The sequence below is a fragment of the Echeneis naucrates genome, chromosome 14, assembly GCF_900963305.1.
Source record: "Echeneis naucrates chromosome 14, fEcheNa1.1, whole genome shotgun sequence".
Classification (NCBI taxonomy): Eukaryota; Metazoa; Chordata; class Actinopteri; order Carangiformes; family Echeneidae; genus Echeneis; species Echeneis naucrates.
This window is the reverse complement of record NC_042524.1, coordinates 13,245,494-13,267,632: the sequence shown is the minus strand read 5'-3', so window position 1 is coordinate 13,267,632 and position 22,139 is coordinate 13,245,494. Positions and strand designations below refer to the sequence as shown.

At 39.5% G+C, this 22,139-nt stretch overlaps 3 protein-coding genes across 3 annotated transcripts; 2 read left to right on the top strand and 1 right to left on the bottom strand.

The window, feature by feature from the left end:
• Positions 1–1,040: 1,040 nt before the first annotated feature.
• Positions 1,041–6,984, top strand: rnf167 (ring finger protein 167). The gene is made up of 11 exons (XM_029519152.1): positions 1,041–1,290; positions 2,427–2,557; positions 2,634–2,714; positions 2,794–2,931; positions 3,013–3,100; positions 3,208–3,298; positions 3,406–3,511; positions 3,862–3,955; positions 4,170–4,250; positions 4,665–5,063; positions 6,247–6,984. The coding sequence occupies exons 2-11, from the start codon at positions 2,453–2,455 to the stop codon at positions 6,324–6,326; spliced, it is 1,263 nt and encodes a 420-aa protein (XP_029375012.1). The 5' UTR covers positions 1,041–1,290; positions 2,427–2,452; the 3' UTR covers positions 6,327–6,984.
• Positions 6,985–9,634: 2,650 nt separating this feature from the next.
• On the top strand, positions 9,635–18,323 carry srrt (serrate RNA effector molecule homolog (Arabidopsis)). The gene is made up of 20 exons (XM_029520048.1): positions 9,635–9,710; positions 10,371–10,489; positions 10,644–10,772; positions 10,860–11,006; positions 11,254–11,442; positions 13,122–13,291; positions 13,411–13,595; positions 13,677–13,787; positions 13,860–14,016; positions 14,113–14,261; positions 14,804–14,865; positions 14,994–15,072; positions 15,304–15,495; positions 15,605–15,775; positions 15,943–16,096; positions 16,315–16,508; positions 16,730–16,886; positions 17,243–17,335; positions 17,427–17,526; positions 17,664–18,323. Exons 2-20 carry the CDS (start codon positions 10,371–10,373, stop codon positions 17,737–17,739), a joined length of 2,634 nt encoding a protein of 877 aa, XP_029375908.1. The 5' UTR covers positions 9,635–9,710; the 3' UTR covers positions 17,740–18,323.
• A 336-nt stretch (positions 18,324–18,659) lies between these two features.
• On the bottom strand, positions 18,660–21,339 carry mogat3b (monoacylglycerol O-acyltransferase 3b). Its single transcript, XM_029519666.1, has 7 exons — positions 21,258–21,339; positions 21,019–21,126; positions 20,747–20,817; positions 19,979–20,183; positions 19,163–19,337; positions 18,889–19,073; positions 18,660–18,814 (listed from the first exon to the last, which is right to left on the bottom strand). The coding sequence occupies exons 1-7, from the start codon at positions 21,337–21,339 to the stop codon at positions 18,660–18,662; spliced, it is 981 nt and encodes a 326-aa protein (XP_029375526.1).
• Positions 21,340–22,139: the final 800 nt, after the last annotated feature.

The following is a 22,139-nucleotide window of genomic DNA, read 5'->3' as shown; positions in this document are numbered from 1 at the left end:
ATGCTGCCAATTTCCAAAGTGTGCATCTTTGATATGTGTAAACCTGTATTTGCCAATTTAAATTCTATCATTGAATAATCGTCCAGTTTATTGTATTTAAAGCCTCAACCCTGGTAATTACAAAACTGATTATTCATTTGTACTTTACCATCCATGTTGTCATTTGTAAGACCTTGTGATAACAGGGCTTCACCAATAAAAACCCTGCCGTGTATGTGGCCGTTGAGTGGTTTTACCACTTGAGGGCAGTATTGCAGAGACTGCAGCCTGATGTTTGCCCTCTCACGCCGACAGTTTCCCCCTGCTGAACAATAGGGTGCCGCTGCAGTTTCCTAAAAACGTATTATATTTTAAATCCATGTTTATGGTGTCCAGAGGATCCCTTTGTAGGAGGTCAGTATCTCGCAGTCAGTAAACAGCTTCACCCTGACCACCCAGGGGTGCTGGTCTGCAGAAAGGAGCCTGTATGAATGGACGCAGTCAAATCGGTGACTCTGCCTGCAGTTGCGGCCATTTCCATTCATTCATCTTCTGCTGTTTATCCGTTTCCGGGTCGCGGGGCTGCTGCAGCCAGTCCCAGCTCACACTGGGTCACCCTGGACAGGTCACCAGTCCATCACAGGGCCAACACACAGACAGACAGAGACCAACAACCACTCACACTCAGACCTACGAACAACTTAGAGTCAGTTAACCCAAACATGATGTCTTTGGACGGTGGGAGGAAACCGGAGTATCCGGCACGGAGAGCACATACATAACCCCAAGGCGCTAACCACTATGGCGGTCATTTCCATCTACCCCGGATGTCCTTACGAACTATTTGCAGGGCTCGAAGCCTGTAAAATGTCAGATCGGGCAGGTCTTTCTCGTAACTCCTCCATTTGAGTCCATTAGCCGGACCCATTTAAACCACTGTTGGTTTGACATGAGCCAGGGGAGTCAGAGCACTCAGTGTTGTTTGTGTCTGTGTCCGCTGGCGGCGCTGCGGAGGCGGAAGCCGCTCATTAAACCTACCGCCACAAGGAGACGAAGAAGAACCAGTCAGCAAGAAGCAATAACAAACAAACCCAGCAGCAGCTAACTCAGCTAACGTTAGGGATAGGGATAGGGTTAGGGTTAGGCAGCCTACAACAAAGTGTGTCCCGTACGTGGGACGGTAATATTGTTGTTACCATTACACAAAGCGTGTGTTTAGGCTCAACAGGCGTAACAGGAGACTGGGAAGAGAAAGTTTACTGGACCTGGTACCGGTTCGGCTAACAGTAGCCAAACTGCTGCTACCTCACGGTAATCGTCCACGTCTTTGTCATTTTCTTACGGTTCCGAAAGTTTGTCGAAAAAGTGTTTACACAACTGCCTTTAATCGATTTTAATCGATTACATACGATAAACGGAAGTGAGGCAGCTAGAATAACCACAGATTACAATCTTTGTGCTGCCGATTTCTGATACTGAGGTATGTAGCAAACCACACAATGAACACAACTGGAGCTATGACGTCTGATACGCTTTGGCTTTGTTTCATTACCATCAACAGCAATAAAATGTTTATTGAAATGCTGATCGGAGTCGACATGAAAGTGTCTGAGGAATTGTTTAATCGTGTTGTAATTCAGGGCGTGATAAGGAAAAGGGTTGGAGTTAGAGATCTAACAGAACAGCAGCGTATTGTTTCTTCAACAACTTCCTCTAGGCAGTTAAATAAACTATATGTGCAGATGAAGTTTATTAATCCAGTCCTTGACAAAAAAGCAAACCCTAAAAGAAACCGATCACCCTTTTTCTGAACATGTGAACAGGTTCCGCATTGTTTGCTGCTGCGTTGTTCATCCTCTGCTACGAGGAAGAGGCTAATAAAAGTTAAGCCACTAGAAGTTAATTTCCTTTGAGTACAAGAATAATGGTGGCAAAGCTTCCTGTCAGTGTAAAAAATGTTTCCTGAATTTGTGCATATAAAAAGAGTGGGCATACATATAATTGATGATGAGCCTTGCTTAGTGGAAACTGAACCAAATAAAAATGCTTAAACTGATGGAAGACATTGCTCCATGCACATTTGAATATGTCTCTTCCTTTTTGATACACATGGAAATGTTCATAAGGTGAAATTAACATGGAAATATTGTAAATAATAACCATAAAAACACAACAAAAGAAGTACAACTGAATGATTGGTTAAGTTGTTCATTTTAACAGATGGCCAGAACATGTTATCATTAAGATAAACAGAGTTTGTTAATGTCTTTTGTTTGCCTTTCCTGTTACCTGCATATACATGTGCACAATTATAGTTTTACCACTCGAATCATCAATTTGCATTAGTATGTTAATACCAGGCTGTAATCAGACAGCTAGATCAGCTTCAGCCTAAGAGTGAAAGACTCTTACTGACTGCTTAATCTTCACATTGTATTTTTTTGCAGGATAGTGCAACTGTGAGAAATCAAGCATGGGAGACCTTGGTGTGTGGTCTTTGGGAGCTCAATTTACTGTCTCAATATTGGTTTTCTGCAGCATACTGGTGCCCTCAACCACACATGCCTATATCTATGCTGTAAGTATGTCAAGCAAATGTAGCTCATGGATCATCTTTATATAATTTCTTACCTTTTCTACATATTTTTTTATAGCATTATAGCAATATGACCTCCATGTTGTTTGAGGACCTACCTGCCTTGTTTGGTTCTCCACTACCCAGGGATGGACTAATGGTGAGAGCAGATTACTGGAGAAGTGCACTGAGAAAAAGCACGTCAGTGTTCTAAAATGGCATTTCCCTTTGTGTTACAGGGAGTTTTGGTAGTGTCCCGTCCACTTAATGGCTGCACACCAATAGACCCTCCTCCTCCACTGCCACCATCTTATGATGCAAATACCACCAAATTCATTGTTCTCATCAAACGCAATGAATGCAACTTTGACATAAAGGTCAGTAATGTTCACATGCCAGAGAATACACTTACGTTATGTGTGATTAAAAGTGATCTAATGTGTTCCCAATGTTTTCAGGTCTTGCATGCACAGAGAGCTGGATTTGATGCTGCAATCGTTCATAATGTGCATTCTGACACTCTGCTCAATATGAACTACAGCAACGGTAATTCTCCTTTGTAAAACGTACACAGTTTTAAACTTTTCTCACAACCTTACTAAAACGTCTTACATTTACATGTCGAGAGTTCTTGTCTTTTCTTTGTTTTCCAGTAACTATCGCAGAGGAAATTGAGATCCCTTCAGTCTTCACAAGTTACTATGCCTCTCAAATTCTCAGAAATTTCATAATTCCTGAACAAGGGTAAGTAAATAAATCTAATATCTCTAGAAACAAATTTATCCGATAAGTTCTAAAACTAAACCAAGAGTTTTTCTCTGTGTGAGGTATCTTTTCCTCTTGGTCTCCAGGGCCTATGTGATCCTCAAGCCGGAGTTTGCCTTCCCACTCTCCTATTACCTTATTCCCTTCACTGGAGTGATTGGCATGATCATTCTTGTGATGTTTGTTGTATTGGTGAGTATGTAAAATGTGACGTTGCAAATGCAACAGAGATGAGCTTTGCGAGACGTTGTTGGTAAACTAAGCCCTAATCAGACTTGTTATGAAAGACATACTCTACTGACATCCTCTGCCACAGTTTCAATATGACTAGTAAGAACATTTGTATTATTTAAAATTGATAGAACCTTATTTCTCTGCAGAGCTGTTAGCAGTACATTGATTTATTCAGTCTCTCACACAAAAATCCAATGACAGCAGGCTAAGAACAAAAACAGGAACACATAGAACAAATCCACACATGCATTTTAAATGTTGGTGTAATTCTCACCACCTAAAACAGTGTCTTGTCATGTATTTTTCAGATTGTGCAATGTGTGCGGTACAGAAAAAGGTTGAGGAAAAATCGTTTATCTAAGGAACAGCTGAAGCAAATTCCAACCCACAGGTTCAGCAAAGGTAACAAAATTTTAATAATTTCCTTTACATTGTACATTGATAACTGATTGCAATGAATTGAAATTGTCCTTGCATGTGAATTTGAAGTCCACAGTATCATCTCTTAGTAATTAAGGGGAGACTTGGTGGCCAGAAAATAGATGAAGAACTTAGATTGATTAACAGTTACATAAGTATAAATACTGAAGTTGATGTCTTTTCTCCTCTGTATCAGGGGATGACTATGATCTGTGTGCAATATGTTTGGATGAGTATGAAGAAGGAGACAAGCTGCGTGTTTTACCTTGTTCCCATGGTAAATATTTGATATGTTCTTATGATATTATTACATGATTGTGTTTTGTTTTTAAATTTTACATGATTTTTTTTAAACTATTATGTACACAAATGCACTGCTGCCTATTTGCATCTTCAACGGTGCACATTTTCCTCCAACTTATCATAATGAGACTGTCTAGGTTGATCAACCAGAAATGTCCTCAGTACAAAGACCTCATTAGCCACTCATTGGGGAATAGAACAAATAATTTTAAGCATAGTACAGTATCAGCCTGAGAACACTGCACCTCAATCTGTGTTGACATTGGCTGTGTTGTTGAACATGTCTTAATTCAATTTACATTAGAACCAAAGAAAGCATCAGCTGTCCAAGTCACTGTCTTTTGCCAGGTCTTGCTTTAGTTTGTTAAAATTCCCGCTTGCCTTTCAGCATACCACACCAAGTGTGTTGACCCGTGGCTCACTCAGACCAAGAAGACGTGTCCTGTGTGCAAACAACGTGTCACTCGGAACAACCCAGAGCACTCTGAGTCTGAGTCTGAGGAGGAAACTGGAGGGCGTGAGGAGGAAGGAACAGAGGGGGAAGCAGACTCAGAGCGCACTCCTCTGCTTCGGTCCTCTAACCCTGGGTCCCCTTCAGGGATTCCAGGTGCTTATTCAGCTACCACCACCGCCACTACTGCCCAGTGCCTCGCATCTCCTGCGCGCTGTGACTCTCCCATCCTGGGATATGAAGGTTACTACTCACCCCAGGAGGACACAGACTCAGAAAGTGATGACTCAGGAGAAGACAGACATCCCACTGACGATGACACTGCTCAGTTAATTGGTAGGGATAGAGTGGAAGTCTAATGGCCTGAACTTAGCCATTACACAATTACTTGGTTTTACCTTCAAAGGGTCTTTCTTCTTTCTGTTGCCAGGTGTGCTGTATCACACTGTATTTTAAAGTTACTTGTGATTAGTCAGGCATATATTTCAGGGAAACATCTGGAAGATCTGTTGACTGACTCTGAATCTTTTACTCATTAACCAGATATGGCCTACAACACACTCCAGTTCTCTTCTATTGCTTGTAGACCTCCTTTTAAATGCATGTTGTAATCCATGACATGGCCACTCCACATGACCTAACAATTAGTACTGCACAAAATAATAGGCCACTTAATTGTCTGTTTAGGGAAGACAATGACTTGTGTAGGTGAACCCTTCGTAACCAAACAGAATGAATTCTGTGCACAAACTTAAAGTGGATCTTCTAGCGTCTCTGTTCTCTGTATGGTTTAAGTAGGGTTGGTACAGTTTAAAGACTCTGATGTCTGAATCTTAACTGTTTTATGTCTAACAGTCTTTTAACACAACTTTAATTGTTTTGCAACAAGGATGTGCAATTGGAGAGGGAAATGTTTGTCTTCATTTTATCCTAAATACTTTTAGCTTTCTTTTTATATGTTTTTAAAGCTACATTTCAGTTTTTGTGAAATGTCTGCTTTTCTCATATTCATCAGTGCTCTACAGTAGAATGTTGCAATGTAGTACACCTTACTGCTGCTTTTACGTTGTCACTGATTCTACTATGTGGTCATAAAATATATTTAGCTTTATGTAGTTTGTCAAGTCGACCAGACTCAGGTTGTTAGCAATGATTTAAAGGTCAGTGGGTATTTACATGAATAACATAGGAAGAATTCATGGGTTGTGGGCTACAATGATTCCCCTTTTTCAGTAAAAGCCACATTCATGAATATTTGATGTATTTTTTTTAGTTTTCATATGCAATATAAAGATAACATCTTGATCATCTTGTTGGATTCTGAAGATGTTTTTAGGGTAAAGGAGAATTGCCTTACATTGGCCTTGTGGTATATGTGTATGTGAAATTAATGTTAAAAATTGAAAGGACATGATTCACAGTCCTTTTATTGTCCATTAGTCTAGCTGAATTTAATACTGCTGGTTAGAACGCTTTGACTTCGTTAGTCTGTCTGAAAATGTGTTCCTTTGTTTTACAGTGACAAAAAAGGAGAAGAGCGCTTGTGCTTCCATGCGTTCAGTGCGAGTAATGCCAGATATCCAGCTTATTTGTGCTTGATTTGCACTTGAAGATGTAGAAAATTGTTACATGGCTTCTTTCTCTGCTTTATAAAATGACTCGTAGTGGGTCAGTGCTGTTGATTTATAACAGAAGCAATAGAAAATTTAAGAAGTTGTTTCAGCCAAATTGTTCCACCGCTCCAAATAAATGTACAGTCTCACTTGTTCTAATGATATTAACAATTAATTCGCAACTGGAATTATAATTTTTACATTTTGATAATGTTATGAGTTGTGGAAATTTTCTAAATATGTGCTGTAAAGACTACTCCACTCTCAACATTCTATTCATATGCCAAGATATTTTGTAATTTAAAATATTATACCTTCACCACTTCAGATTGAAGATCAAATGCCTCTCCCTGACACCCCCCCTCCCCAATCACTACAACACAATGAATCCAGAGGAAGCACTGCACATGATGTGTAGAAAATGTGTTTCTGGCTGGTTTTTTTTTTTTTTTTCTCAGTAAACAGCATTTCGTTGTGTGAGAGTTCAAAGAAAGGAATCAGACTGTAAAATCATAACATTCCATAAATATAAAATTTTATAGTATTTCATGGATTAAAAAAAAAACAACCCATCAACGTTAATTTTGGATTTGAGGATATTGACGGTAGAACAAATATCTTTCATACTGTACTTTTTTTCCTAACCTAAACAAATGGAAAAATAACTATAATTTTTCCTACTTTTGCAATGTGCCTAGTTTATCACACTAAAATAATACATGTACAGTGTCAAGTGTAATTTTCATGTATAAAGCAGATTTGAGAAGTCTCTGGATGTCCAAACACAGTCTATGGAAATCTGCATCTAATGTGTGCTTTGTGGAAAATTAAATAACATGGAAATGGGACTGTGTTGCCGTTTGTTTGTTACAAGAAAATGAAGTAACACTTTTCCTGACAAACAACTAGTGACAATTACGCTTCATAATAAAGTTATTATAAAGTACAATGTAATGCGAATCCTATGTTCTGTCATTTCTTTCATGATTGAAAATAAAACATATTAGGTTAAAAATAATGTTACAAACATCTAATGTTAGAGAATGGTATGCATATAAATATGTAAACATAATTTTTTCTTGCATATCCAATAGATTTGAGTAGATTTTAAAATACACTGGAACTGAATGCTGATTCATTGTTGAAACTCATCTGTGTTGTAAGGAAAAGTAAGCCATTTCCTAAATGGTGTTATAGCAGGAATAAAGGGTGTATTACAATTATTAAATTAATCCTAGAGTGAGCATTACATTAATTAATGAGAGCAGGGACATCCTGCTGTATTGACATGTTTCAGGTTCATTTCCACTAATTAATGAATTGGTCAAAACTACAGCACCACAGTTCCTTATGTATATAAGTATAGCATGTAATAATGTTCTATTTGTCTGTTAACATAAGAAAAATGAGCTCAGATTAATACTAAAACTTTCATCGAGCAGTTTCACTTATGTGGCCTGTTGAATATTAGCCTTCATCTGAGTGTAATTCCAATTCATTAAGCCTTCCCGCAGTGACTTTAATCCTTCCTAACAAGGTCCATGTTTTTCGGGTTCACCATTTCATGAAGCTTAAGAATACCACCCACTGCTTGGAAGAAAAGTGCAATTGTAATTGAGCTGAATAAGCTCCAGATCAAGAGTACCTCTATGGCTTGAAGTCATTGCTTGGATTATAGATAATGGCATGTATGGGACTATAGTTTGACATGTTTTTCATTCATTTATTCATGCTTATCAGCTATGGTTGCAGTTGGGGGGGGTTGGTGTGGCATCTCATACATGAGTCTTTGACTTTGGATTGAAAGAACCTTTAAAAGGAGCTTGTTCATTGTGCGCTGCATTTTGGAAATATTACAAATATATGACTTCCCTCTGACTTCACACACAGTTAGGAAAGATGCCGGGATCACGACCAGCACCATTACCAGTGAAAACATCTGTCATGCTCTTGTTGAGTGTATCATTTTTTATGCTCCTGGATTGCAAAGTGACACGTCAAGACCAGAATGAGGTACAGATCTATCTATCTATCTATTTATCTGTCTATCTATCTGTCTGTCTAGCTATCTATCTATCTAAACGTTTGACTATCAAATTAAACTCAATTATAACCAGTTTAAGGTTAGCCTGTTAAAGTAATGAACAAGGCATGAATTCATGTTGTGTGCTACTGACACCAAATTTCTATAAGACTCCTCTTTGTTTTGTTTGTTTTTTTTTTTATAAAACTGCACAAATAATAACATTTTTGATATGTATTTTTATAAAGACTTCCATCAAATTCAGATTGCGTACTATTTAAATATTCGCAGGGATTTCTGATCAGGCAGTACCACCTCATCCCTGGCACTTTGGAAGACAAGGGTGGACATGGAGGAGACGGTGGATCCAGAGATGACTATTCCTTGCCACGACCAGAAGAATTTGCCTTTCTCATGGAGGATGAAGCACAGACAACCAAAGTCTGGCCACGTGCAATCCTGGAATATATGAGGCACCAGCTAAGGTTCAGAGGAAGGACGAAGAAAAGATATACTTAAAAGTTTTATTGTTTATTTTATGATGAAAGTCAAGTACAATAGTATGACAGATTCATTAAAATATTGACAATTCCCCTCATCAGCTGTTGAAGAGCATTTTTAAATTATATGAATTCCATTTACACACCCGTTAAATCATTCAGGTTCAAAATAAACTCAAATCAGTTGAATATATGAATAACTTTATAACTACAAAATCTATAGAATTTCAGCCAGTACTGCTACTGGCCAATGACAGATTGTTCAATAACTCAGGGTAACAAGATGTCTATATTGTCTTTTAGCATCCTATGACATTTTCACAGGCTCTTTCATTTCATACATTTAAAATTTAATTTATGTGATGTTATGATATATTATGTGAACATCCTCATGAGAACCAGGAAAAACAGTGTTTTAATTTTGAATTTTAGGGGATAAATTAAGTGTGGGGGTGGTAAAGAAAACATTTCAAAGAAAAGTATTTTTAAACATAACTTTCTTAAAATTTTCCAACACATGCACAGCAGCAGACAAAAATTATTTGCCGGGTCTCAAGATGATATGTCAGTAATTTTTGAATAAAGTAAAATTATCAGAAGTAGGTCATTTCTTCTGACACTAACTATAACCAAAGGTGGAGCTGAGACTTGTCGATGATGAAAAGTGAAGATCTGCAGATCCTCCTATAACACTGGAGGGTTATGGTTGTATTTCCGGCTCTAGGCCGTTAGGAGGCGCTGATGTGGCTTCCGTATTTTGCGGCACTGAACAACGTCACGAAGAAGAGTCTGGCGCCGAAGAAGAAGGAGACGAGAACGAACATCTGCCAAGCAAGTATTTATTAAGGTTCAATTTGCTTTTTTATTTTTGTAATGCATTTATCGAGTGAGGTTAAATCGACAAGGTACCCCGAGGCCTGTTGTGTCTTCAACAGCTGCTCTCCGGGAAGAAAACCGAATGGGACACCGATGCTAATTTTTGAGCTAGCATGTATTAGATAATAGTGTCGGTAACAGATAGCCCGCTATATCACACGTGTCGAATTGAAAAGCCATCTAGTTAGTTACATTTATGTCACAGTGTTTTGCTTTTTCAATCTTTGATGTCTTTAGTAGTTTAGGTGTCCAAGCCTTGCTAACAGTAACTGCTGTGCGACACAAAGACCTACATTGATGCGACTACTATCTGCGCTATCTGTCCTCTAGGCCACCTTTGTCTCCTTGTATCCCTCCTTTTCTTGGTTTTATCTTTACAGCTACATCCATCCTTCACCATATCATTTGACAGAGCTGTGTGCAACAGCTAACGTTTATTGGTTTAAGACTGCAGTCGGAAATCCGAGTCATTTCCTCATTTGGCATGCTTGTTTTACTGCGTGTGGCCTCAGTGTGATTACATTTAATCAGCAATATTTAATAAGCTTACAGTCTTTGTGAAAGTCTATATAGTATTATTGACACAGTTATGCGACAATGTGACCTAAATAAGCCCCCTCTTTCCTTGGAGATGGGGGACAGTGACGACGAGTACGACCGTAGGAGGAGGGACAAATTCCGCCGGGAGCGAAGTGACTATGACCGTTCGAGAGAGAGAGAAGACAGGCGCAGGGATGACTGGAATGACAGGTAGGAGGGAGGACACGCCAAACCTCAGGATTCAGGGCAGTCATCCCCCAAGAACATAACTGGGGTTACAGATAGAGCTTTGTTATATTCAAGTTTTTGAATAAACGGTTTTCGATACCGTTTTATCTCCCGTTTCCTGAAATACATTTCTCAGGGAGTGGGACAGGGGCAGAGAACGACGTAGTCGTGGAGAGTATCGAGATTACGACCGAGGACGTAGGGAGAGATTCACCCCACCTCGACATGACATGAGTCCTCAGCAGAAACGCATGAGAAGAGACTGGTGAGATTAGTTATAACACTGTTCTACAATCTGTACAATTTGTGTCTCCTATCTGGTTTTGGAGCTCTTGTGTCTGTCTCATGGTAGGGATGACCATGGAGGAGACCCCTACCGTGGCGGATATGACTTGGGTTATGGTGGTGGAGGGGGGCCCAGCTATGGCCCACCACAGCATTGGGGCCACCCTGACTTGCACCTGATGCAGCCCCATCATGGTATCCCCATTCAGGCAAGGTAAGAGATGGAAGTGGTCCTGAAAGACCTTTGCAGCTAAATGTGATTTGTTTCCACCTCAAAGTATGGTCACAGGGTCCATATAGATGTTGAATGAAAAGTAATAAACAAAGCTCAAAATGGAGAACAGATTTTGCCACAGAAGATACTTTATTTTATGTCAACACACAACTAACACAGAGTACTTAGAAAGCTACTACCTTTGCTGGCCCACCCAAACTCCATCCTTCTCTCTTTCTTCCAATAGGCTTGGTAACATTCATGACATGGATTTGGGTCCTCCCCCTCCAATAATGAAGACCTTTAAGGAGTTTCTTCTGTCCTTGGATGATTCTGTGGATGAGACTGAGGCAGTCAAACGCTACAATGAGTACAAGATTGATTTCCGCCGACAGCAGATGCAAGACTTCTTTTTGGCTCATAAAGATGAAGAGTGGTAGGATATCAGTTGCCCTTACTATATAAGCCCCAGTCATTAATATTGGTACAATATAATATGGTATTACTACAGTCGTTTTTTATTTACCTAGTATAGTCGTTGATAATCTGAATGCCAAATTCTTTACAGATCATCTCCTCTGAATTTTAGTTTGTTGTCATTATTATTATTATTTTTTATTTTTTTTTAGATACAATTGCTTTTTAATAACAGCGTAGTCGGGCCTAGTCCTTATGGTGGGTGTTATGAAACATGTAAGTAGCCTTATTAGTCTAATGGCTGAAATCAAGTCATCACAACAAGAAACAGTAAGAAAATAAAGGTCCTCCAATAACGCTTTAAAAATGTTTTACATGCTTACCAAATTATTCTAAAGCCACCCACACATTAGGACCAGGCCAACAACCAGAAACTTTTACTAATGACTTAGTTTGTTAAGAAAGAAAATCAATCCAAACTCAATTTTAATGCATATATTGGGATTTTGTTTGGTTGTGTTTGTGTTGAATGAGTTGGCATAAACCTAGGTCTGATGAAATGACACAGCAAGAGCAAGTCACATATAATATGTATCCATAACAGTATAGTAGCTCAGTCCTGTTCATAGCTATCTAAATTCTCCTCGTACTCATGTCACTGAAAGCTTTAGGTTATGCTCACTATTTGTTGGCATATACAGCTTTCACCAAACAAGTCATTGTTTGGGTTGATTTTCTTCTCCTAATTTATTCTCTACACTTTACTATGATTTTTATTTGTGAAACGTTTGTTAATGCTCAATGCACTTATTCCACAGGTATAATTTTCCTGTTTTGATATAACCCATTTTTCTTCCCTTCATTCCTACTATCGACGGCGTTTCTTTTGAAGATGAGAAAAAGTGGAATCGCAAGAACCGGTTTTAGATAGCTAGGGAATGCACTGCGCACAATGCAGTTGCTCTTAGACACACAGTAACAGGGATTTTAGATAGACAGCCAAGTAGTTTTCCACGCATGGAGATCCTTTTTTTTTTCTTGTTTTATTCTTTTTCTGCGCTATTTTCTTTTTATATTTGGATCAAATCGAATCCCAAAACCGAATTTGTGCGTAAACAGACACACCATTGGGGTGAAGTGGAGCGCATTTTCACAGAAGAGATCCCCACTGTGTAATTATTTGTTATTAAACTGGCAGAACAAAAGGTAACTGTGGTCCACTCAATGATAAACATTTTTAATGTGAAATTCTGATTATGTGACTGCTTAATTTTATAAACTGTTTGTTTTTTTGTTTTTTGTTTTTTTCATATTTTTTGGTGAGTTAGTTTCAGCCTTTCTAATAGTGTGCAAAGATTTTTCATACTAACCACTTAATGAAAACATGCATACAGTGAAAGACCTAACAAAATCCATACAAAATACAGAAATCACAATCATAATTATGATATTCTACAGAGAGAGAGTTTTTTACTTTTCCCAGAAAACAGCTCAATCATCTGGATTAAAAAACATAATGTTTGAAAGAAATGTAAATAAATCTCTCTGTGAAATGTTTTTTTTTTTTGTTTGTTTTTTTACATCAAAGATGCACGATAGATGTATAATATGAATTTGTTCTCTAACTTTTGCATCCCGTTCATCCCAACCCCCATCGTTCCCTCTCCACTTTTTTGTGGACCACAACTCTGGAAACAGGTTCAGGTCCAAGTACCACCCAGATGAAGCCAGCCGACTTAAGGCAGAGGCCCAGAGTGCCCTGCATAACCGTCTTAATGTCTTCACGTTCCTGATGGAGAGTGGCTGGTTTGATAACGTCTCTTTGGACATTGAACAAACCCCAGCCATCATCAAAGTGCTGGATGCAGGTGAGGCCTCACAAATTAGTTATTGATGGCTCTTTGAGTTTGTCTACATTGCTTTTAGCATTTGGGAAAAAATGTATAATGAGCCCTGGTTTGTTCTTGTGCCTTTTCCTTGCTTTCAGCTGTGATAAAGATGGAAGGAGGGACAGATCATGATCTTCGGATCTTGGATCTGCCATCTGAAGAGGAAGAAGATAGGGAAAAGTCAATACCTACTTTAATTGGTACTGAACTTCCAAAGAGAGAAGATCTCAAATCCTTGGACAGTGATCGCAAACCCTCAGTAGAGAAAGACAAAACTGAGAAGGTATGCATTGTTCTCTATCAGCCTTGGCTAAGCAACAGGGATTTGACGATGCTGTGGTGATGACATTTAACTCTGCCACAGGAGGACAGTGATCCTGCCAACACAGAAAGGGCTGCTGCAGCGGAGGGGGAGGATGTGAAAGAAGAGGCAGAGAAAGAAACTGCCAAAGAAGAAATGCCAGAACCCAAAAAGGTAGTGTTGCTTCCAATACTGGAAACATGTGATCATGACACAAATATGAACAGAATATTACTAATTTACCAGCAGAGAAGAAAGAGGAAGCGCAGTGGAGACAGTGATGATGAAGCGAGCGCCTCAGAGAGTGACTCTGACTCTGATTCAGACTCCAACTCTGACAGTTCTGACAAACATGTGAAGAAGGAAGAGGTGCAAGAGAAGGAGGAGGAAGAGGAAGGTGAAGGTAAGAAATTAGATATATATATTTTCAAAGACACTTGTTAACATTCATGACTCATAGTTTGCCCCATCATCTGCTTTTTTATATATAATGGTGAAGATTTGAAACAAAAGGAGAGCGCTGAAGAAGAGAAGAAAGAAGAAAAGAAGCCCAAAGATGACTCCCCCAGACCTCGGCCTCTCCACCGCACCTGCTCTCTGTTTATGAGGAGCATTGCTCCCACCATTTCAAAGGCTGAGATCATTGCTGTGAGTTGATCAGAAGAGACTTTTTTTAGGGCCCAGGAAATGTAGAATCACTGATGTTAAAACATGTAGTGTGTATCATAAAATAAACGTAGCCTCTGCGACATCACCTATAGGATTCTGATAAGTAGTTTTGAAGCTCAGAGTTAGCTGGTCCACAATCAATATCTTGCTAAAGCTTAACTTTGCCTTACTCTTTGCTCATCTATAAATGGGACAAGTCACAAGTGTGTCATGTTGACCAGAGACTTCTATACATGCCTGTTACTAGCAAACACACTCTCCCTCCAAATGACATATTCTGATTCATGCAGAGCTTTGAGCCTTAGTGTAGTGGGGTGGGGGCGGTTACTATAGAAACCATTTTTGTATCAGACTGTAACCTTGTGAATTTTTGCTATAAAGTCAAACATTTTATCAGTGGAGTCTGCAACAGTGGGACAATGGACAAGTGGCCATTTGAGGAACTGCAGTTTTTGGCACCATTTTGGCGGTGGTTGTTGGTTGTGGTCAGTTTAATATCTTTATCTGTTTTTCCCTCTCAGCTTTGCCGCCGATACCCTGGGTTTCTGCGTGTCTGCTTGTCTGATCCCCACCCTGAGCGCAGGTTGGTTAAAAGTACTTCTAAGTCTATGAATAATGTTTGTTGGCTTAATTTAGACACCAAATGTGTGGAACCACGTTCAATTGTGTCAAATGTTTAATAACATTTAAAGAAACCCTGTTCTGTTGCAGATTCTTCAGACGTTGCTGGGTAACTTTTGATCGTAGTGTTAATATCAAAGAGGTCTGCTGGAACCTTCAGAACATACGAGTAAGTTTTCCTGTCTCTCAGCTTTGTCTCAATTCACGTGTGAGCTTTTTTGTGTAAGTGAAGTGCCGGTGTAGGATATGTGTAATACAGAGTTTATTTCTGGCATTGGACTTTGTCACTCTTGTTGGACCTGAACAGGCCTTTTTCATCTGTTTCTAATACATATATAATCTCCTGAGTTCCGTTGAGGCTATGAAAGGTTACTTTTACGTACTTTTCTGATCCTCATAGCTGCGAGACTGTGAACTGGCACCGGGGGTGAATAGAGACCTGGCCCGAAGGGTGCGTAATGTTAATGGCATCACTCAGCACAAGCAGGTGCTCCGCAATGATATCAAGCTGGCTGCAAAGCTCATTCATGCTCTGGATGACAAAGGAGAGCTGTGGAGCAACAAGCCCCAGGAAGAGGGACAGAGCACTGAGGTACAGAGCTGCTGGTCAAGTGCATTCATTTGTGTGTGCATAGTTTGAAGAACTTGTTTTAAAATGATTCTATTCTCAAACTTCACATTTATGTTTATCCTTTAAAAAGTTGCCAGCACAAAATCCCATCTTGAAGAATATCACTGATTACCTGATAGAGGAGGTGAGTGCTGAAGAGGAGGAGCTCTTGGGCTCTGGGAGAGGTGTGGACCCTGAGGAGAACACCAAGGAAGGAAATCCTACAGAGACAACTGTGGAGAGGGATGACAAACTGGCCAAGGTTTGCCTTTTTTCATTATGACTGTAATGTGAATTTATATAGCAGTTAATAGTTAGTTTGCTCTTAATGTACTATTTTTGATTCTGTAACTTCCTAAAACAAGCTATTTCAGCTAAAGGCTTTACAGTCAGTCCATGTAAGATTTTACGCCCTCTACCTCTTTCCAGGTTTTGGACCATCTGATCTTGTATCTCCGTATCGTGCATTCAATTGATTACTACAACACCTGTGAATACCCCAGTGAGGATGAAATGCCCAATCGCTGTGGAATGATCCATGTTCGTGGACCAATCCCTCCAAACCGCATCACACATGGAGAAGGTTTGTTTGTTTGTTTCTCCTCTTTTTGTTATAGCATGCATGTCTTTCTGCTCCGTGGATTGGATCCACTTTTCTAGTTAGTTTGAATTGTTTTTTGCATTGCTATAGCTGTAGATCCTATTAACTCGTCACATATTCACACCACTTACATCTCTCTGGTAACTGTATAGATTGGTTGGATTAACTACATTTGAAAACTGCTCTTCATTCTCAAATAGTGCAACAGTGGCAGAAGATGATGGAAGAGAAGCTCAGTCCTTTGTTTAGTTTAAAAGAAATCCTGTCTGAGGATGAGGCAGTGAAGATGGGCCGCAAGGATCCTGAGGAGGAGGTGGAGAAGTTTGTGTCAGCCAACACCCAAGAGCTGGGAAAGGACAAATGGCTTTGCCCACTTAGTGGCAAGAAATTTAAGGTGAGCACTTGTGGAGTAAAGAAGAAAGCTGTAACTTGTGTAGATGTTGTGATGGAAATTTCACTCTAAAAATGCTAAATTTCCTCAACGCTGTAAAATGTTTTGGTAGTTAGTCTTGCATTTCAAAGCACCAAGTACATTAAATGTATGACTGCACTGTCATTGATTGTTTTGATTTGTTTTGGACTTTTATTTCTTGTCTGTTTGTTATTACTTTCCAGGGCCCAGAATTTGTACGGAAGCACATCCTGAATAAACACGGGGACAAAATAGAAGAAGTGAAAAAGGAAGTGGTGTTCTTTAACAATTTCTTGATGGATGCCAAGCGACCATCACTACCGGAGATGAAACTTCCTCCTCTCCCAGGTCCAAGTCCAGGTCAACACTTCCAAGCCACTCAAATACTCATATTCAAGGATTGCTGTACTTCACAGGGTCCCTGTACAAGATCTAAAGTGGTCTATTAATAATACGATGGTTTTATCTTTTCATTAGTCAATCAGAATGGACAAACCAAGCGCTACCTCTAGAGCGGGAATTCTGGTGTTTGTAGAAGACTTGAAGGCCACTGTAGTCACCCTACACACTTGTAAAGACAGGGATAAGGGGAGGGGTATTAATAAAGATGCAGCGTCACCACTAGATTACATTCAGCACACTGCTTCAGACTGACTGAATCACTGAGTCTGAAGCTTAGAAACTCATTTCTGTTGTGTTCTTTTTTCCTCCCACAGGTTTGCTTTCTCCCACCATACCATTTCCTCCTCAAGGTCTTCAGGGTCCAATGGGCTTTGCACAGCCTCGCCCACCACTAATGGGCTATGGTGGTAAATTTTCTCACTACATTGTTTATTTATTTGTTATTATTTTTCTGACAAGATCATAGCTTTTGAGTGGAATGGTCCCTTGTCTCAACAGGTGGACCGCCTTACCCCCCAAACCAATATGGAGGAGGCAGAGGCAACTATGACAACTTCCGTGGGCAAGGTGGCTACCTGGGGAAGCCACGCAACATCAGGTGAGACCACTGTATGTTCTCTTTCTCTTGCTATAAGGCATCTTTAATGTCTTCTCCTGGACAATTTTGAAGCTCAATTTTCAAAAATAATGTTTCTTCTTGTTTCCTGGATCTTTCTTTCCTTGCAACCATCTCAGAATGTCACGCGGTGATCCACGCAACATCATTGAATATCGTGACCTGGATGCACCAGATGATATGGACTTCTTTTAGAGGGTTCACTTGGTCTTTTCAGTCTTCATTCTACCACTATTGTGTTCTGCTGGCTTTTTTTTTTCTTACATTAGTAATTAGATTTTTTTCTTTTCTTAAATATTTCATTGCGTAATTATTGTCCAATTAGAGCAAACATCTGCTGTAAACTGGTTGGTTCCTCAATAAAATTGTGATCTAATTACATTAATATGTATTAAGTTGTTTATCAAATAGTGACCAAAAGAAGATCAAAGCAAGAAAATTATACAGGAAAGTTGCAGGTCAAACTCTTCAGGGGGAAAGGCTGATGAACAACACATTCCTGATCAGCTTCTGTGGATGCTTCTACATTTTACCTGATCGTGGGAATGGAAGGGACTCACAGTGCTCAAGCAGTAGCAGTTAATCGGAAGATGATGCGATGTGGTTTGGTCAGATCTGTAGAAGCTCATTTTCACTGGTGTTTCACTGTGGTTTCAGGAACCACAACCCTTTGGGAAAGGGAGTACAAGCAGGTGTGAGGAATGGCCCCCTCTACTGTTTAAACCATGGAATTGCCAATGTGTTTTGTCTACTTTCCCAAATAAAACATTTATACTGCAGCCTGTGAGAACAAGAACCCTGACAAAAGTGGGATTTTGTATTTAAAATAAGTTGTACTTCCTAACAAGTATCAAACATTCACTTTTTTAAAACACATTATTCCCACATAGTTCACATCTGATATCATTTGAGGCATATATATTTTTATTCTATTTGAGTATTTTCAAATGCTGACAGAATTTACACTTTGAATGCAAAAACCTGTAAGAGCCGCCCTCTTATGAAAATCAAGTTCATCTCATCAAACCCACACTAAGTGCCAGTCTAGTTAAGGCCCTTTAAAAAACGGCCAGTACAAACGCTGATCACAGTTGGCACGTGTGGCAGGGAGATGTCTAAATAATGCGAAGATTGTGGCTTTCGGGCATTCCACAGCTGACCTTGTGTTCATGGAATAACTTGGACAGAGCCTCCGTGTAAAGGTTGTGATAATGGTTAACCTCCTCCTCAGTGGGTGTGATACGCTTTGGGATGGAGATGGGACTTCCCACTGGAAGAAGCAGAGTTTGAGATTAAAACTGAGTCAGCAAATTAACTTAATCTACAGATTGATGAAATACTCACCAACGGTGGTAACTGGAGTCCTGTAGGGCAGGAATGCCAAGCGCTCTCCGAGAAACATACATGGGGCGAAACCCACAAGGCTTTTAAACAGGTCCTGTAATCTGCGACCGACACTGCCCTCTGAGAAGATCATCTGCTTAAAGAGCTCATTCTCTCCAAACGAGTAAACAGGAACAAGGTCTGCCCTGTGAAGGATCAATATAGGGTCAACTGTCTGCTTACACATACATACAATAATGCCCACTGATGTGAATTATTTGTTGTGTGTTCTCACCCAACCTCGAGGGCCGTCCTGACAAACCCCTTTCTCTGCCTCACCACAACTGTGTTAAGTCCAGGAGAGGATGCCAGAGACTCAGCAGCGCCTCCTATCACAATCACCGCTGCATTCCCCTTCCCACTTTTTGAGAGGAGATGGACTAGGCTTGGTTTGCTGACTGGGAGGAGACCTAATCAGATAAAGTAAGACAGTATCCTCAGTTTACCTCAGCTAGACGTTGTATTGTGTAAAGGCTAGAACAAAACGGATTTATGTAATATGTTGGTCCAGCTGTAAAATAAATGCCATCATTGTTGTCTCGAGAGCACGAGCTGCTCTAAGACTAAATCAGCAAATTTTTCACCAGTCCCATGTACATACTGTTTGACTTCTTATTGCAGTGAAACGATGTCATTTCTAAATTACATTTTCATTTTATTTCTAGCTTAAAATTTTGAAAAGGTTTCAACTATTAGATATTGTAGCTACACAGAAATCAATAAGTTAATGGCTGAGTTCCAGTGGAGGCTTTTAATCAGCTTTGACCTCATATAAACTGCTTATCACACTAAAAGACAGAAGAGTTCAGCCCTGTTTATGCCCCAGACATTATATTTACAGGTTGTCTCTCACATTCCTGTGAATGTGTAAGCATTACCCTTAGGGATTTCTTCAAATTTAGCATTCATTTTTACACAACGATGAACCAGTCAAGGTCACTGTGACTTCACATGTTTTGGCTTGAATTCATTAATCCATTCACTAATTAACTGTACATTGACTTGTTGTGGAGACATAAAACAACAATGCAGAAATTCTAGTGCCAAATACCTGCACCCATTATGTAGTCCCTGTAGATTGGTATCCTGAAGAGTCCGGCCAGTATAAGCAGAGTGGGTTTGACCCCAGGAAAGGCCTCAGCGAAGCCACAGCTCTCTGTGCTGAAGCAGCTAAAGGCTCCAAAGCTCATGATCCCATGCGGATGACAGCCAAAGATATAGTTTTTGTTTGGATTCAACTCAACTGTCTTCACCAACTGAATAGGACAGAGGACACAATAAGATGATCAGTACAGAGGCATTATGTTTTCAGTCAGTCCCTCCCTCTGTCAGTGCCCTGATCAAGAACAGAGCAATATATCAGGAAGGTCCATAGGAAATTTCTTAAAATTTGGCTCAAACATTTTCTCAGACTCAAGCATGAACTGATACTGTGACCTCATGGCCTTGTGAATGTGCAGAGAACATGTTGCATTTGGCAGACATATTCAGTTGGATTTAAAGATAAACTGAAAAGATTTTGATTGAAAAGTCAAGAATCCACGAATGAATTATGACACAGAGGACAAACTCATGATGTGAAATGGTCAAAGGTCATTCTCATAGTGACATCATTTTCAGCAAAAAGCCATCTTTTATTCAGAGCTGTCACTCACACACATTGTCAAACGTTTCATAAGCTCTGAGAAGAGGCCAGCTTTTTATGTCGAGACTGCCTCTGGTAGCAAAGAGTTGTACTAGGCAGTCACACTGAATTAGTTTCATATCAACCATTTGTTCAAACAGGTGCAGGTAACAGAAGACGCAAAATGAAACTTACTTTGATGGGAAAATAGTCTCGGAAGTGATCCCATACCTTCCACTTCCTCATAAACAATGTCCTCCTGCCCCCTGATGAGATGTTGATAAATGAAAGTGTTTCCCAATTCTGTGTTACATGCTAAATTTAAAGTATTGTGTAGATTTTACTTTACTTTTACTTGTTTACAATGTGAACTATACAGAACCAGCTTATATCTATAGACTGAGACAGAGCTAATGTTTGTAGCTCTGCTGGTTTCATGAATGCTTGTATAATTTTATTTCTTCTACCTCTTTCAGGTGTCTGCCAGTCCATTACCAGCCATATGAAGTAGAGAGTGGAGAGTGGCCACAACCAGGTAAACATCAGATACACGATGAAGATATAACAAGCCACTCCTGAAGTTTGGAGTCAATATGGTGAGCAAAGACAATGTATAAAATGAGCTCAGACGCAATTGTGAATAAATTATTGTTTGAGGTGGGGGAAAAAAACACAAAAGTTCTTAAGGGTAAATGTGGGATCTTACCTAAGAAGAGAAAAGTCAGTACGCATTGAAGAACACTTATTGCCTCTAAAAACTCCTTCCAATGAGTTTTTATTTTCGGCATTCCTGGAACCTGGAGGGCACCATATCGGTTTTAGAATTCAATTACACTTAAACGGTGCTTTCATTCAGTAAAGATCCTGGGTAAATGAATCATAGACATCATGCTTGTAGAAATCACAAAAGTTGCTTTATCTAATGCAATCAAGAAATTCAGATTGATATCTTTCTACGATATAGGTCAGAATTTCCCAGTAATCTTGTCTACAGCTTGTCTTTTCAAACATCCTTCAGGGAAGGCACAGTCCTACAAACTTGCAGGGAATTCACCATCCTGGTCAAATGACTTGCTTATGAACAGGCTCACGGGCAAAGCCAGACAGTAACGCTTATAATCTGGTCCTTTTTTTTTTTTTTTTTTTTTCCATCAGTCATGCTATTAGGACCACAAAACACCTTTGGCTTGAAATCATTGCAACAACATAAAACAGTTTTTATCATCTTACTGCGAAGCATAAAGCGCCTTACTTTACCTTATTAGATTAAATTCCACAGTAAATTTTATCGGCACACTTTTCCCAGTTCAGGCAGATCTGTATGCAGAGTGCTCTTTGACCAGATCATGTTAAACCACTGATAACATATCCACTCCCCCAATACTTTGTACACTAGCAATGTCAGAGATAAACATAATAACGTTTTATAGTTTACTTGGTGTATTGAATTGTTTACAGAGTCCTCTCAGGGACATGCAGTGATTTCATAACTGGATCATTGTTTTTTGCACTGTGCCTCTTTTGCTTTTAGTCACAGGATATGACATGTTAATCTTTTCTGATGGTATTATTCACAGATAACATGACA